Source organism: Carcharodon carcharias, chromosome 13 (assembly GCF_017639515.1).
Source record: "Carcharodon carcharias isolate sCarCar2 chromosome 13, sCarCar2.pri, whole genome shotgun sequence".
Taxonomy (NCBI): Eukaryota; Metazoa; Chordata; class Chondrichthyes; order Lamniformes; family Lamnidae; genus Carcharodon; species Carcharodon carcharias.
In genome coordinates, this window is record NC_054479.1 from 143,394,615 (window position 1) to 143,409,010 (window position 14,396).

At 46.0% G+C, this 14,396-nt stretch overlaps 1 protein-coding gene across 1 annotated transcript; it reads left to right on the plus strand.

The window, feature by feature from the left end:
• The first annotated feature begins 2,135 nt into the window (after nt 1-2,135).
• LOC121286163 (axoneme-associated protein mst101(2)-like) lies at nt 2,136-12,022 on the plus strand. The gene is made up of 4 exons (XM_041203143.1): nt 2,136-2,158; nt 3,698-3,858; nt 7,891-7,941; nt 8,472-12,022. The coding sequence occupies exons 1-4, from the start codon at nt 2,136-2,138 to the stop codon at nt 12,020-12,022; spliced, it is 3,786 nt and encodes a 1,261-aa protein (XP_041059077.1).
• The last annotated feature ends 2,374 nt before the right edge of the window (nt 12,023-14,396 follow it).

A 14,396-nucleotide genomic window follows, 5' to 3' on the forward strand; every position in this document is an offset into this window, starting at 1 on the left:
CATTCCAGTGATTTGTCATTAAGTCTAGGGGCTGCAGCCTTTTTGCCTTTCGTGGACATGTTCCTGCAGCAGTCGTGGGCTGGAAGGACTGAGATGTGTGTGCACAGCTGGGCTTTAAATATGGCGGCCAGCATGATGAAGCAGCGAGGTGACGGCATGGTGGGCGAATGAGAGGCCGCCTGCTATAGAGATGGCATGTTTCCCAGGAATGCATAAATTTGGGATGATATGATGTGAAAGCCTACTCGCTACCACACTTTGTGCAAATCTGGGACAATTCCACCCAATGGCAACAATAAAACACCCAAGGTTTCGCTCGTAAGGGGTTGCAGGATGTAATATTGGATAATGCCAGGGTCCAGCGACACCTTCAAGAATGTGATTTTCAATGCCCACCTACAATTGTACCCGCCCCCATCGGCAATTGAAAATCCAGGCCCTAATATCTCCGGATGAATCCGCACAGAACAGCTTGGTAACATTAAAAAAAGATCTTCTGTTGGGGCCAGACTGTGTTTCTGATGTGTGCCAGCAAAAAATGAAATTTCCCCCACACCTCACAAAGTCTGCTCCATTCAGCTGTTGTCTCAACATATCGACTCCCCTGATGTTTTTTAGCCAGTAAATACATGAGCCATTTAAGTTAAGAAAGTTCCAATTCTGAACCTCAATTTGTGCTGAGCGAGCTGATCCCATTCAGAGCGACAGCTGAACTGCTTCAGCAAATTTAGTTTAAGGAACAAAACATTCCCTCAGATTCTGAGGCAACTTTGTGCTGTCCTTCAAATAATGCAATGGGATCTTTAACAATGACTAGAACCACCAAGAAAAGCCCTGGTTTAAAATGAAAGATAATATCTCGAATAATGCAATACTCTCTTGCTTTTTTTATTCTTTCCTGGGATGTGGGCGTCGCTGGCAAGGAGCATTGGTTACCCATCCCTAATTGCCCTTGAGAAGGTGATGGTGAGCTGCCTTCTTGAACCGCTGCAGTCCATGTGGTGTAGGTACACCCACAGTGCTGTTAGGGAGTTCCAGGATTTTGACCCAGTGACAATGAAGGAATGGCGATATACTTCCAAGTCAGGATGGTGAGTGGCTTGAAGGGGAACTTGTAGGTGGCGGTGTTCCCCTGTCCCTGCTGCCCTTGTCCGTTTTGGTGCTGAATGTATTATAAAGGGTTAACTGTTGGGATATGCTAATGATGCACCACGATATCAGTCAGTTATATCTTAGACTGTTGAGAGATGGTTGGAATCATGTCCAGGTGCAATATGCCCACTCTGTAACCTGTTTTAAAATAGAACTAATAAAAAAGTGTTAAGCGGATACCAGAGTATGTCCACAGTCTGCCCAAGAACCAAGTCCCATGCTTAGACTCCAAAATGGAAGGACCCATCTGAGAACATGGTGGCAGCCGTAGAGACATCAATGTAAAAGGACACATCAGTGTTACCGAAGGAACCACAGAATGAAGAAACCTTTGAAAGCAGCTCAAGAAAACCTCAGTAGTAGAAGGAGGCACACTGGAGATAGGTAACAATGACCCTACCTGGTGAGCAGTCCCTGCCCTTGCCCTGCCTGTTTCACTGCCTCGGGGGCCCGCAGAGATGCCAGCACTGGGAGCTATGGAAACAACATTTTCTCCGACACCGAGCAGCATCAGATCTTCATGAAAAGGAGCCAAAGCTTCAAGTTAGACCTTTTCTTTATGCAGTAGGTCCAGTAGCAGATGATGTTATCCTAAGGCCAGGTGTGCAGGAATCCACTGTGGATTTTGCCTCCATTATTAATGAATCTGACACCTGTCGTAGACAAAGCAAAATTTAGTAATTGAAGGAGAACTTTTTAACTTGCATCCACAGTGATGGGGAAACAATTGAAGTATTCTTAACCAACCTAGATTACCTAACTAGTTTGTGCAGATATGGGACACTGAAGGACAAGCTAATCCTTGATCACATAGTCGTGGGTGTCCAGGATGAAGAACTCTCTAACTTTGTGCAAACCAAAGATGCTCTTACTTTGGATCAAACGGTCCAAAATGCGAGGCAGGCCAAGTTTAGGGCATTTAACCAGGCTATAATTCATGGCAACTCCTAGGCTGCACATGGATCTGTAAGTTAGGTAGGACCATGGGCAGTGGCCCCACCCATAAGTAAGCCTGTTAAGCCAAGTGAAAGGGTGGGGACTTCTATATTGTCAGCCATTTTGAGAAGTTTCCATTGTGGCACAAAAACCCATCATTGACACCAGGACTGCCAATAGTGGGCGCAGAATACTTCCAGTGTGGCAAAATTGGACATTTCAAGCATTTCTGCAAATTCAGCAATTTTGATCAAAGTCATAGACCGGCAAATATTTATGAAACATATTCCTTCCCATCTCAGCTCCACGACATCACTGCAGGAGTTCCTCAAGGTAGTGTCCTAGGCCCAACTATCTTCAGCTGCTTCATCAGTGACCTTCTTTCCATCATAAGGTCAGAAGTGGGGGTGTTCACTGATGATTGCACAATGTTCAGCACCATTCATGACTCCTCAGATACTGAAGCAGTCCATGTCCAAATGCAGCAAGACCAGAACAATATCCAGGCTTGGGCTGACAAGTGGCAAGTAATATTCGTGCCAAACAAGTGCCAGGCAATGAATATCTCCAACAAGAAAGGATCTAACCATCGTCCCTTCATATTTAATGACATTACCATTGTTGAATCCCCCATTATCAACATCCTGGGGGTTACCATTGACCAGAAACTGAACTGGACCAGCAATTTAAATACTGTGGCTACAAGAGCAGGTCAGAGGCTAGGAATCCTGCGAGGAGTAACTCATCTCCTGACTCCCAAAAGCCTATCCACCACTTACAAGGCACAAGTCAGGAGTATGATGGAATACTCCCACTTGCCTGGATGAGAGCAGCTCCCACAACACTCAAGAAGCTTGACACCATCCAGGACAAAGCAGCCACATCCACAAGCATTCACGCCCTCCACCACCAACACACTGTAGCAGCAGTGTGTGTACCATCTACAAGATGCAGTGCAGGAATTCACCAAGGCTCCTTAGACTGCATCTTCCAAACCCACGACCACTACCATCTAGAAGGACAAGGGCAGCAAACACATGTGAACACCACCACCTGGAATTTCCCCTCCAAGTCACTCAGCATCCTGATTTGGAAATATATGGCGTTCCTTCACTGTCACTGAGTCAAAATCCTGGAACTCCCGTTCTAACAGCACTGTGGGTGTACCTACACCACATGGATTGTAGTGGTTCAAGAAGGCAGCTCACCACCACCTTCTCAAGGGCAATTAGGGATTAGCAATAAATGCTGGCCTAGCCAGCGAAGCTCACATCCCATGAATGAATTAAAAAAACGCAAAGTCCAGAAAAAGGCAAAACTACAGAGTCCCTAGAGGAAGTAGATAATCTTAGCTCAGACTATTGGTCAGTTACAGTCCAAGTTCAAGGCTTCAACACTACTTTTAAAGTTGATACTGGAGCTGCTGTTAACATATTAGCAATGACCTTGACTGGCTTCAGCTGATGACCCTTTATCCATCAAACATAAAGTTACAAGGTCCAGGCGGCTTAGACCTTTCAATCAGAGGCTGGATTATTGCTCCTCTTCACAACAAGGGGTGACAGGTCATCGATTCTTTCTATTTTCTTCACAATCAATGTACATCCAGACTGAGCGGCGATGTTGACATACTTCTAGGAATCCTGGAAAAACCAGATGATGCTCAACATTTGAATAACTCACTGCCTTTCATGAAACAATCTTCAGCCTTTTATTTAGAGGCAGTGGAAATTTACCCTTCTGGAGCTGAGGAAGTTTATACACTCAGCAGTAAGTTCCTTTCTTTCAGAGAAACACCATCCACTAGACCCCAGGCAGAGGTTGAAGTTATGAATCTCCCAGTTCTTTAGGAAGTAAAGCCAGAGGTGCTGGATACAGGAGGCACTGCAGCAGATGGTGACCATCCCCATGAAGACCTGCTGGACCTGAGTTGGCTTTTCCTAGTAGATAGGGAGAAACTGTTCCCACTCATAAATGGATCGAGAACCAGAGGGCACAGTTTTAAAGTGTTTTGCAAAAGAAGCAAATGTGAGGTGAGAAAAAACATTTCCACACAGCGAGTGGTTAGGGTTTGGAGTGCACGGCCTGGAAGTGTGGTGGAGGCAGGTTCAACTGAGGCATTCATGAGGGCATTGGATGATTATTTAAATAGAAACAATGTGCAGGGTTATGGGGAAAAGGCAGGAGATTGGCGCTAAGTTAAAATGCTCAAAGAGCCACTACAGACAAGATGGGCTGAATGGTCTCCTTCTACACTGTAACAATTCTGTGATTCTGTGATCCCTAGAGAGGGATGAGGGTGAATCCCTAGCAGTACTGAGTGACCTCATGGAGATTGAGTTGCGTAGAATCTGTAGTTGTAAAAATGGAGTTACAGAAATGTAATGTAAATAGTTAAAGATATCTTTTCATGTTGTTATTAAAAAGTGAGATAGTACACTTGGGGGAGATGTAGTATAAAGATTTAACAGATGGGATATGCTATTGAATGATGTAGATGATGATGTGCCACTGACATCAGTCAGGCATGTATTAGACTAGAGAGGGAGAGAGGTTGGAATCATGCCTAGGAGCAACAAGCCTACTCTGTAACCTGTTCAGATGCAGTACCAATAAACAAGTGTTGAGCAGATACCAGAATATGTCAACAAACTGTCTCAGAACCAAGTCCCACGCCTAGGGTCCAAGATAGAAGGACCATCTCATAACAATAGAAGTCGTGGGTTTGGATAGCGCTATCAAAGGAGCCTTGGTGAGTTGCTGCAGTGCTTCTTAGATATAATACACACCGCTGCACTGTGCATCTGTGGTCGAAGGAGTGAAAATTTGAAGCGGTATATGAGGAGCGAATCAAGCGGCTGCTTTTTCCTAGATGGTGTCGAGCTTCTTATGTGTTGTTGGAGCTGCACTCATCCAGGCAAGTGGACAGTATTCCCTCACACTCCTGACTTGTGCCTTGTAGATGCTGGACAGGATTTGGGGAGCTAGGAGGTAGGTTACTCAAAGCAGAATTCCTAACCTCTGAACTGCTCTTGAAGTAACAGTATTAATATGGCTGGCACAGTTCAGTTTCTGGTCAATGGTAGCTCCCGGGATGTTGATAGTGGGGGATTCAATGATGGTAATGCCATTGAATGTCAAGAGTAGATGGTTAGATTATCTATTCTTGGAGATGGTCATTGCCTGTGTGTGGCACTTGTGTGGCGTGAATGTTACTTGCCACTTGTTAGCCCAAGCCTGAATGTTGTCCAGATCTTGCTGCAAATGGGCATAAACTGTTTTAGTATCTGAGGAATCATGGATGATGCTGAACATTGTGTAATCTTCAGCGAACATCCCCACTTCTGACCTTATGATGGAGGGAAGGTCCTTGATGAAGCAGCTGGGCCTAAGACACTACCCTGAGGAATTTCTGCAGTGATGTCCTGGAGCTGAGATGATTCACCTCCAACAACCACAACCATCTTCCTGATGGGGCGGTAATTGGCCGGATTAGATCTGTCCTGCTTTTTGTTGACAGGATATACCTGGACAATTTTCCACATTGTTGAGTCGATACCAGTGTTGTGCTGGAACAGCTTGGCTTTGGGCACAGCTAGTTCTGGAGCATAAGTAATATTGCTGGGATATTGTCAGGACCATTGCAGTGTCCAATCTTTTCAGCTGTTTCTTGGTATCATGTGGAGTGAATTAAATTGTCTAAAGATTGACATCTATGATGCTGGGGATTTTGGGGGAAGGCCAGTGTGGATCATCCACTCAGCACTTCAGGCTGAAGATGGCTGAAAATGCTTCAGCCTTATCTTTTGCACTGATGTGCTGGGCTCCCCCCTCATTGAGGATGGGAATATTTGTGGAGCCTCCTCCTCCAGTGAGTTGTTTAATTGTCCACTACCATTCACAACTTGTCATGGCAGGACTGTAGAGCTTAGGCCTGATCCGTTGGTTGTGGGGTTGTTTAGCTCTATTGCATACTGCTTCCACTGTTTGGCATGCAAGTAGTCCTGTTTTGTGGCTTCACCATGTTGACACCTCATTTTTAGGTATGCCTGGTGCTGCTCCTGGCATGCCCTCCTGCACTCTTCTTTGAACCAGGGTTGATCCCTTGGCTTGATGGTAATGGTAGAGTGGGGGATATGCCAGGCTTTGAGGTTACAGATTATGATTGAATCCAATTCTTTTCATGCTGATGGCCCATAGTGCCTCATAGATGCTTAGCCTTGAGCTGTTGGATGTGTTTGAAGCCTATCCTATTTAGCATGGTGGTATGCCACATAACATGATGGACGGTATGCTCGGTGTGTGGGTTTGCAGGAATTCACCAAGGCTCCATAGACAGCACCTTCCAAACCCATGACTGCCCCCATCTACAGTGACAAGGGCAGCAGACACACGTAAACACCACCACCTGGAAGTTCCCCACCAAGCCACTCACCATACGGATTTGGAAATATATCACCGTCCCTTCACTGTAACTGGGTCAAAATCCTGGAACTCCCTCCCTACACCACATAAGCTGCAGCGGTTCAAGAAGGCAGCTCACCACCACCTTCTCAAGAACAGTTAGGGATGGGCAATAAATGCTGGGCCCAGCCAGCGATGTCCACATCCTGTAAATAAATTTTTACAAGGACAATGCAATGGTCACTCTTACCAAAAGTGTCATGGACAGATACATCTGTGCAGTTATATTGCTGAGGACAAAGTCTAGTAGGCCTTTGCCTATTATTGGCTCCTTCACGTCCTGCTACAGGCTCAGTCTAGCAGCTATATCCTTCAGATCTTGGCCAGCTTGGTCAGTAATGGTGCTACTGAGCCACTCTTGGTGATGGACATTGAAGTTTCTCACCCAGAAATTCCATCTTCAAACTGAGCACACCCTCCATCGTGTTGTTTGGCACTACCACCATGCTAAATGGGATAGACTTCAAATACATCCAACAGCTCAAAGCTAGGCATCCTTAAGGCTGTTTCCTTGCCATCCTCCAAGTGGTGTTCAACATGGAGGAATTATGATTCTTCAGCTGAGGGAGGGCAGTAGGTGGTAATCAGCAGGAGGTTTCCTTGCCCATGTTTGACCTGATGCCATGAGACTTCATGGAATTGGAGTCACAGTTGAGGACTCCCAGGGCAACTCCTCCCTTACTGTATACCACTGTGCTGCCCGCACTGGTAGGTCAGTTCTTCTGGTGGGACAGGGCATACCAAGGAAGGTGATGGACGTGCCTGGGACATTTCTGTAAGATATGATTCGGTGAGTATAACTATGTCAGGCTGTTGCTTGACTAGTCTGTAAGACAGCTCTCTCAAATCGGGCACAAATCCTCAGATGTTAGTAAGGAGGGGGGTTTACAGGGTTGGGTTTCCATTGTTAAGTGGTCTGTCTGGTCTTATTCTTTTTTGACTTTTTTGTACAGGTTTGATACAACTAAACATCTTGCTAGGCCATTTCAGAGAGCACTTAAGAGCTAAACACATTACTGAGAGTCTGGAATAGGCCAGACCAGGTAAGCACAGCTAATTTCCTTAGTGAACTAGATGGGTTTTACAATAATTGATTATGATAATTTCATGGTGCCATTGCTGGGACTTTCAGTTTCAGATTTAGTCAATCTAGATTAGTTGCTGAAGTTCTGGAATAGTGCTGGAGCCCCCAATCTTCACCAGCAGAATGTTGCACTTTGAAAATTTCAACAGTGCAGGTAGATGTACAAAAAAAAAAATCTTTGCTAGATCTCATAGAATTCCTAACAAATAACCTATTGTTCACTTACAGCAACCCTCTCCTAATTCTCTTTTCAGGTTTTGATGTAATTATATTCTATCATAAAATGTCTACAAAGTATCGTAGTGGTTGGTAGCCTGATTTCAATTGCTATCCAGTTTCCATGAAATAATGAGGTAAAGAAAATCAGGGATGCACTTGAGATCAGCATTGGAAGAATCCAGTATTCTTTCAGGGTTGTAGGGTCAGAGGAGGTTAAAAAGACTGGAATGGGTGATACTGTGGATAGACTTGAACACATTGATGAGAATTTTAAATGTGAGGAGTGTAGTATAAGGGTTTGGCACATATAGGATTAGTGTGGGACTGATACAGTACTGCCCACATAATGATGTAAGACAGCACATGACCCACACCCAGGGTCAGGCTGGTTTTGGACAGAGCTGTGTGTACCAGCAAGCATGGACACAGTTCCTAGCTTGTACCCTTTACTGTATATTTGTAAATAATTCTAAGAGTTAATAAGGACTTACAGTAAACCTACGTATGACTATAAGGTCTTCTTCAGATGTACTGAACTGTAACAAACACCCTATAACATGATGGCAGCTTGAGGAAAAGCCCAAAACCTTGCAGAAAATGCAGAGATAAAAATCAGCAAAGAAGTCTGAGCTGAAAAGAAGCTGCAGAAGCAGAGGCGCAGAGGAAGAATCAGCAAAGAAGTCTGAGCTGAAAAGAAGCTGCAGAAGCAGAGGCGCAGAGGAAGAATCAGCAAAGAAGTCTGAGCTGAAAAGAAGCTGCAGAAGCAGAGGCGCAGAGGAAGAATCAGCAAAGAAGTCTGAGCTGAAAAGAAGCTGCAGAAGCAGAGGCGCAGAGGAAGAATCAGCAAAGAAGTCTGAGCTGAAAAGAAGCTGCAGAAGCAGAGGCGCAGAGGAAGAATCAGCAAAGAAGTCTGAGCTGAAAAGAAGCTGCAGAAGCAGAGGCGCAGAGGAAGAATCAGCAAAGAAGTCTGAGCTGAAAAGAAGCTGCAGAAGCAGAGGCGCAGAGGAAGAATCAGCAAAGAAGTCTGAGCTGAAAAGAAGCTGCAGAAGCAGAGGCGCAGAGGAAGAATCAGCAAAGAAGTCTGAGCTGAAAAGAAGCTGCAGAAGCAGAGGCGCAGAGGAAGAATCAGCAAAGAAGTCTGAGCTGAAAAGAAGCTGCAGAAGCAGAGGCGCAGAGGAAGAATCAGCAAAGAAGTCTGAGCTGAAAAGAAGCTGCAGAAGCAGAGGCGCAGAGGAAGAATCAGCAAAGAAGTCTGAGCTGAAAAGAAGCTGCAGAAGCAGAGGCGCAGAGGAAGAATCAGCAAAGAAGTCTGAGCTGAAAAGAAGCTGCAGAAGCAGAGGCGCAGAGGAAGAATCAGCAAAGAAGTCTGAGCTGAAAAGAAGCTGCAGAAGCAGAGGCGCAGAGGAAGAATCAGCAAAGAAGTCTGAGCTGAAAAGAAGCTGCAGAAGCAGAGGCGCAGAGGAAGAATCAGCAAAGAAGTCTGAGCTGAAAAGAAGCTGCAGAAGCAGAGGCGCAGAGGAAGAATCAGCAAAGAAGTCTGAGCTGAAAAGAAGCTGCAGAAGCAGAGGCGCAGAGGAAGAATCAGCAAAGAAGTCTGAGCTGAAAAGAAGCTGCAGAAGCAGAGGCGCAGAGGAAGAATCAGCAAAGAAGTCTGAGCTGAAAAGAAGCTGCAGAAGCAGAGGCGCAGAGGAAGAATCAGCAAAGAAGTCTGAGCTGAAAAGAAGCTGCAGAAGCAGAGGCGCAGAGGAAGAATCAGCAAAGAAGTCTGAGCTGAAAAGAAGCTGCAGAAGCAGAGGCGCAGAGGAAGAATCAGCAAAGAAGTCTGAGCTGAAAAGAAGCTGCAGAAGCAGAGGCGCAGAGGAAGAATCAGCAAAGAAGTCTGAGCTGAAAAGAAGCTGCAGAAGCAGAGGCGCAGAGGAAGAATCAGCAAAGAAGTCTGAGCTGAAAAGAAGCTGCAGAAGCAGAGGCGCAGAGGAAGAATCAGCAAAGAAGTCTGAGCTGAAAAGAAGCTGCAGAAGCAGAGGCGCAGAGGAAGAATCAGCAAAGAAGTCTGAGCTGAAAAGAAGCTGCAGAAGCAGAGGCGCAGAGGAAGAATCAGCAAAGAAGTCTGAGCTGAAAAGAAGCTGCAGAAGCAGAGGCGCAGAGGAAGAATCAGCAAAGAAGTCCGAGCTGAAAAGAAGCTGCAGAAGCAGAGGCGCAGAGGAAGAATCAGCAAAGAAGTCTGAGCTGAAAAGAAGCTGCAGAAGCAGAGGCGCAGAGGAAGAATCAGCAAAGAAGTCCGAGCTGAAAAGAAGCTGCAGAAGCAGAGGCGCAGAGGAAGAATCAGCAAAGAAGTCCGAGCTGAAAAGAAGCTGCAGAAGCAGAGGCGCAGAGGAAGAATCAGCAAAGAAGTCTGAGCTGAAAAGAAGCTGCAGAAGCAGAGGCGCAGAGGAAGAATCAGCAAAGAAGTCTGAGCTGAAAAGAAGCTGCAGAAGCAGAGGCGCAGAGGAAGAATCAGCAAAGAAGTCTGAGCTGAAAAGAAGCTGCAGAAGCAGAGGCGCAGAGGAAGAATCAGCAAAGAAGTCTGAGCTGAAAAGAAGCTGCAGAAGCAGAGGCGCAGAGGAAGAATCAGCAAAGAAGTCTGAGCTGAAAAGAAGCTGCAGAAGCAGAGGCGCAGAGGAAGAATCAGCAAAGAAGTCTGAGCTGAAAAGAAGCTGCAGAAGCAGAGGCGCAGAGGAAGAATCAGCAAAGAAGTCTGAGCTGAAAAGAAGCTGCAGAAGCAGAGGCGCAGAGGAAGAATCAGCAAAGAAGTCTGAGCTGAAAAGAAGCTGCAGAAGCAGAGGCGCAGAGGAAGAATCAGCAAAGAAGTCTGAGCTGAAAAGAAGCTGCAGAAGCAGAGGCGCAGAGGAAGAATCAGCAAAGAAGTCTGAGCTGAAAAGAAGCTGCAGAAGCAGAGGCGCAGAGGAAGAATCAGCAAAGAAGTCTGAGCTGAAAAGAAGCTGCAGAAGCAGAGGCGCAGAGGAAGAATCAGCAAAGAAGTCTGAGCTGAAAAGAAGCTGCAGAAGCAGAGGCGCAGAGGAAGAATCAGCAAAGAAGTCTGAGCTGAAAAGAAGCTGCAGAAGCAGAGGCGCAGAGGAAGAATCAGCAAAGAAGTCTGAGCTGAAAAGAAGCTGCAGAAGCAGAGGCGCAGAGGAAGAATCAGCAAAGAAGTCTGAGCTGAAAAGAAGCTGCAGAAGCAGAGGCGCAGAGGAAGAATCAGCAAAGAAGTCTGAGCTGAAAAGAAGCTGCAGAAGCAGAGGCGCAGAGGAAGAATCAGCAAAGAAGTCTGAGCTGAAAAGAAGCTGCAGAAGCAGAGGCGCAGAGGAAGAATCAGCAAAGAAGTCTGAGCTGAAAAGAAGCTGCAGAAGCAGAGGCGCAGAGGAAGAATCAGCAAAGAAGTCTGAGCTGAAAAGAAGCTGCAGAAGCAGAGGCGCAGAGGAAGAATCAGCAAAGAAGTCTGAGCTGAAAAGAAGCTGCAGAAGCAGAGGCGCAGAGGAAGAATCAGCAAAGAAGTCTGAGCTGAAAAGAAGCTGCAGAAGCAGAGGCGCAGAGGAAGAATCAGCAAAGAAGTCTGAGCTGAAAAGAAGCTGCAGAAGCAGAGGCGCAGAGGAAGAATCAGCAAAGAAGTCTGAGCTGAAAAGAAGCTGCAGAAGCAGAGGCGCAGAGGAAGAATCAGCAAAGAAGTCTGAGCTGAAAAGAAGCTGCAGAAGCAGAGGCGCAGAGGAAGAATCAGCAAAGAAGTCTGAGCTGAAAAGAAGCTGCAGAAGCAGAGGCGCAGAGGAAGAATCAGCAAAGAAGTCTGAGCTGAAAAGAAGCTGCAGAAGCAGAGGCGCAGAGGAAGAATCAGCAAAGAAGTCTGAGCTGAAAAGAAGCTGCAGAAGCAGAGGCGCAGAGGAAGAATCAGCAAAGAAGTCTGAGCTGAAAAGAAGCTGCAGAAGCAGAGGCGCAGAGGAAGAATCAGCAAAGAAGTCTGAGCTGAAAAGAAGCTGCAGAAGCAGAGGCGCAGAGGAAGAATCAGCAAAGAAGTCTGAGCTGAAAAGAAGCTGCAGAAGCAGAGGCGCAGAGGAAGAATCAGCAAAGAAGTCTGAGCTGAAAGAAGCTGCAGAAGCAGAGGCGCAGAGGAAGAATCAGCAAAGAAGTCTGAGCTGAAAAGAAGCTGCAGAAGCAGAGGCGCAGAGGAAGAATCAGCAAAGAAGTCTGAGCTGAAAAGAAGCTGCAGAAGCAGAGGCGCAGAGGAAGAATCAGCAAAGAAGTCTGAGCTGAAAAGAAGCTGCAGAAGCAGAGGCGCAGAGGAAGAATCAGCAGGGTAAAGCTCCAAGGAAAGGCTTGGAAGCTGGAGGCAGAAATTTAAAATTCTTTATCGCAGCAGAAAACCCCATTGAGTCTCCTTTGGAAGTCCAGCTTCTAATCCCAGAGTGCAGAGTTAGCAGTCTCAGTAGGGGTGAGCTAAATCTTTTAAAACTTCAGGCCACACCAAGTCCTGAGAAATCTTTCGATAATTCAGAGACAGAAGCCCAGTTTGAAAAAAAAAACCATCGCTAAAACCCAATCCCCTAGTTGGCGTCCAAACATGTGACACCTGAGTTCACTCTGAAACATGAAAAATATTTAATTAAATAATCTGGGAGAAACACGACTTCTAAACTTGGCTGAGAGAAAGCAAAAGCCAAGATCCGATAAATTTGTGACTTTAAAATAAAATGCAAAGCAAGGGACCTCTGCAGCAGTTGATGTAGGCAGCCATTCTTGAATTACTTTTTCAAGCAAAGTACATTTGCAATTGTATCAGAGCCTGTCAAAACTGGCAAATGCAGAAAATCCCTTTGTCTCCAAGTGAATGGCGATGCCATCTTGAAATTCAGAAAGTTCTTAAAGCAGAACCTATCCTTCTAAAAATTTACCATGGATCAGAATTCTATACTTCTGCTCATTTTGGGCTAATCCAAGGCCCAGGTCAATCACATAACTGGGGACTTGAATAAAAAGATTCCTAAGATACAGCACCACTTCATGTTTGGACAAAAAGTCAGAAGCAGAGCAGATTAATACACTACTTTACTCAGTAGGCCCGATTGCAGATGACATTATTGTAAGACAAGGAAACATTGCATTATCTGCTACTTTTCAAGAAGCACTAAAATCTTTTGACATTTATTTCAACCTAAGAAGCAATAAAATAACCAAAAGAGCTAAATTTAACAATGGAGTCCAGCAGCCAGGAGGATCTGTCGATTCATTCATCAATGATCAATACAGGATGGCAGAAGGTTGCAAATATTGAGAGTTAAGATCTGAACTCATCAGAGGCAGAATAGTGATCGGACTAGCGGATGATGTGCTCCCTGACCACGTGCAAGCAAAGGAAGATCTAGCCCTGGAAATGGCAATCCAGATAGTTCAGCAGTCAGAACTCCGTGAGTGACACAGAACCATTTTAAGGGGAGAAAATAAACGGTGGGGCAAAGGCCAACCCACAGTTCAGCTGATTAAGGAACAAGGACACATTGACGCTCCAGCCCAGGGAAAATAATTACCGAGCCGGCCAGCAGAGAAACCGTGCCAACGCTATGGAGCAAAGCGCCCCCACAAAGGAGATCAATGCCCCTCAATTTCAGCCCAAAGCTTCCAGCACAACATGGATTGCCCTGGGCACTACGGGAAACTTACGTAGGGCAAAGGCTCTGAAACACACAGAAGACCCAAAGATCATCCACAAGGTCGATACTGCAAGTCTGGAAGGGACACAGCCATGCTTTTTGGGTTTTTTTCAAGTTCAGTCAAGAGATGTGGGCTTCGCTGGCTGGGTCAGCATTTATTGCCCTCCCTAGTTGCCCTTGAAAAGGTGGTAGTGAGCCGCCTTCTTGAACTGCTGCAGTTCATTTGGTGTAGGTACACCCACAGTGTTTTTTGGAAGGGAGTTCCAGGATTTTGACCCAGCGACAGTGAAGGAACAGCGATATATTTCCAAGTGAGGATGGTGAGTGACTTGGAGGGGATCTTCCAGATGGTGGAGATCTCATTTATGTGCTGCCCTTGTCCTTTTAGATGGTAGTGGTCGTGGGTTTGGAAGGATGCTTGGTGAGTTCCTGCAGTGCATCTTGTAGATAGTACACACTGCTGCTACAGTGCATCAGTGGTGGAGGGAGTGAATGTTTGTGGATATGGTGCCAATCAAGTGGGTTGCTTTGTCCAGGATGGTGTCAAGTTTCTTGAGCATTCTGGGAGCTGCACTCATGCAGGCAAGTGGGGAGTATTCCATCACACTCCTGACTTGTGCCTTGTAGATGGTGAACAGACTTTAGGGAGTCAGGAGGTGAGTTACTTGTCTCGGGATTCCTAGCCTCTGACCTGCTCTTGTGGCCACAGTATTTATATGGCTAGTCCAGTTCAGTTTCTGGTCGATGGTAACCCCCAGGATGTTGATAATGGGGGATTCAGTGATGGTATTGCCATTAAACATCAAGGGGCGATGGTTAGATTCTCTCTTAATGGAGATGGTCATTGCCTGACACTTGTGTGGCAC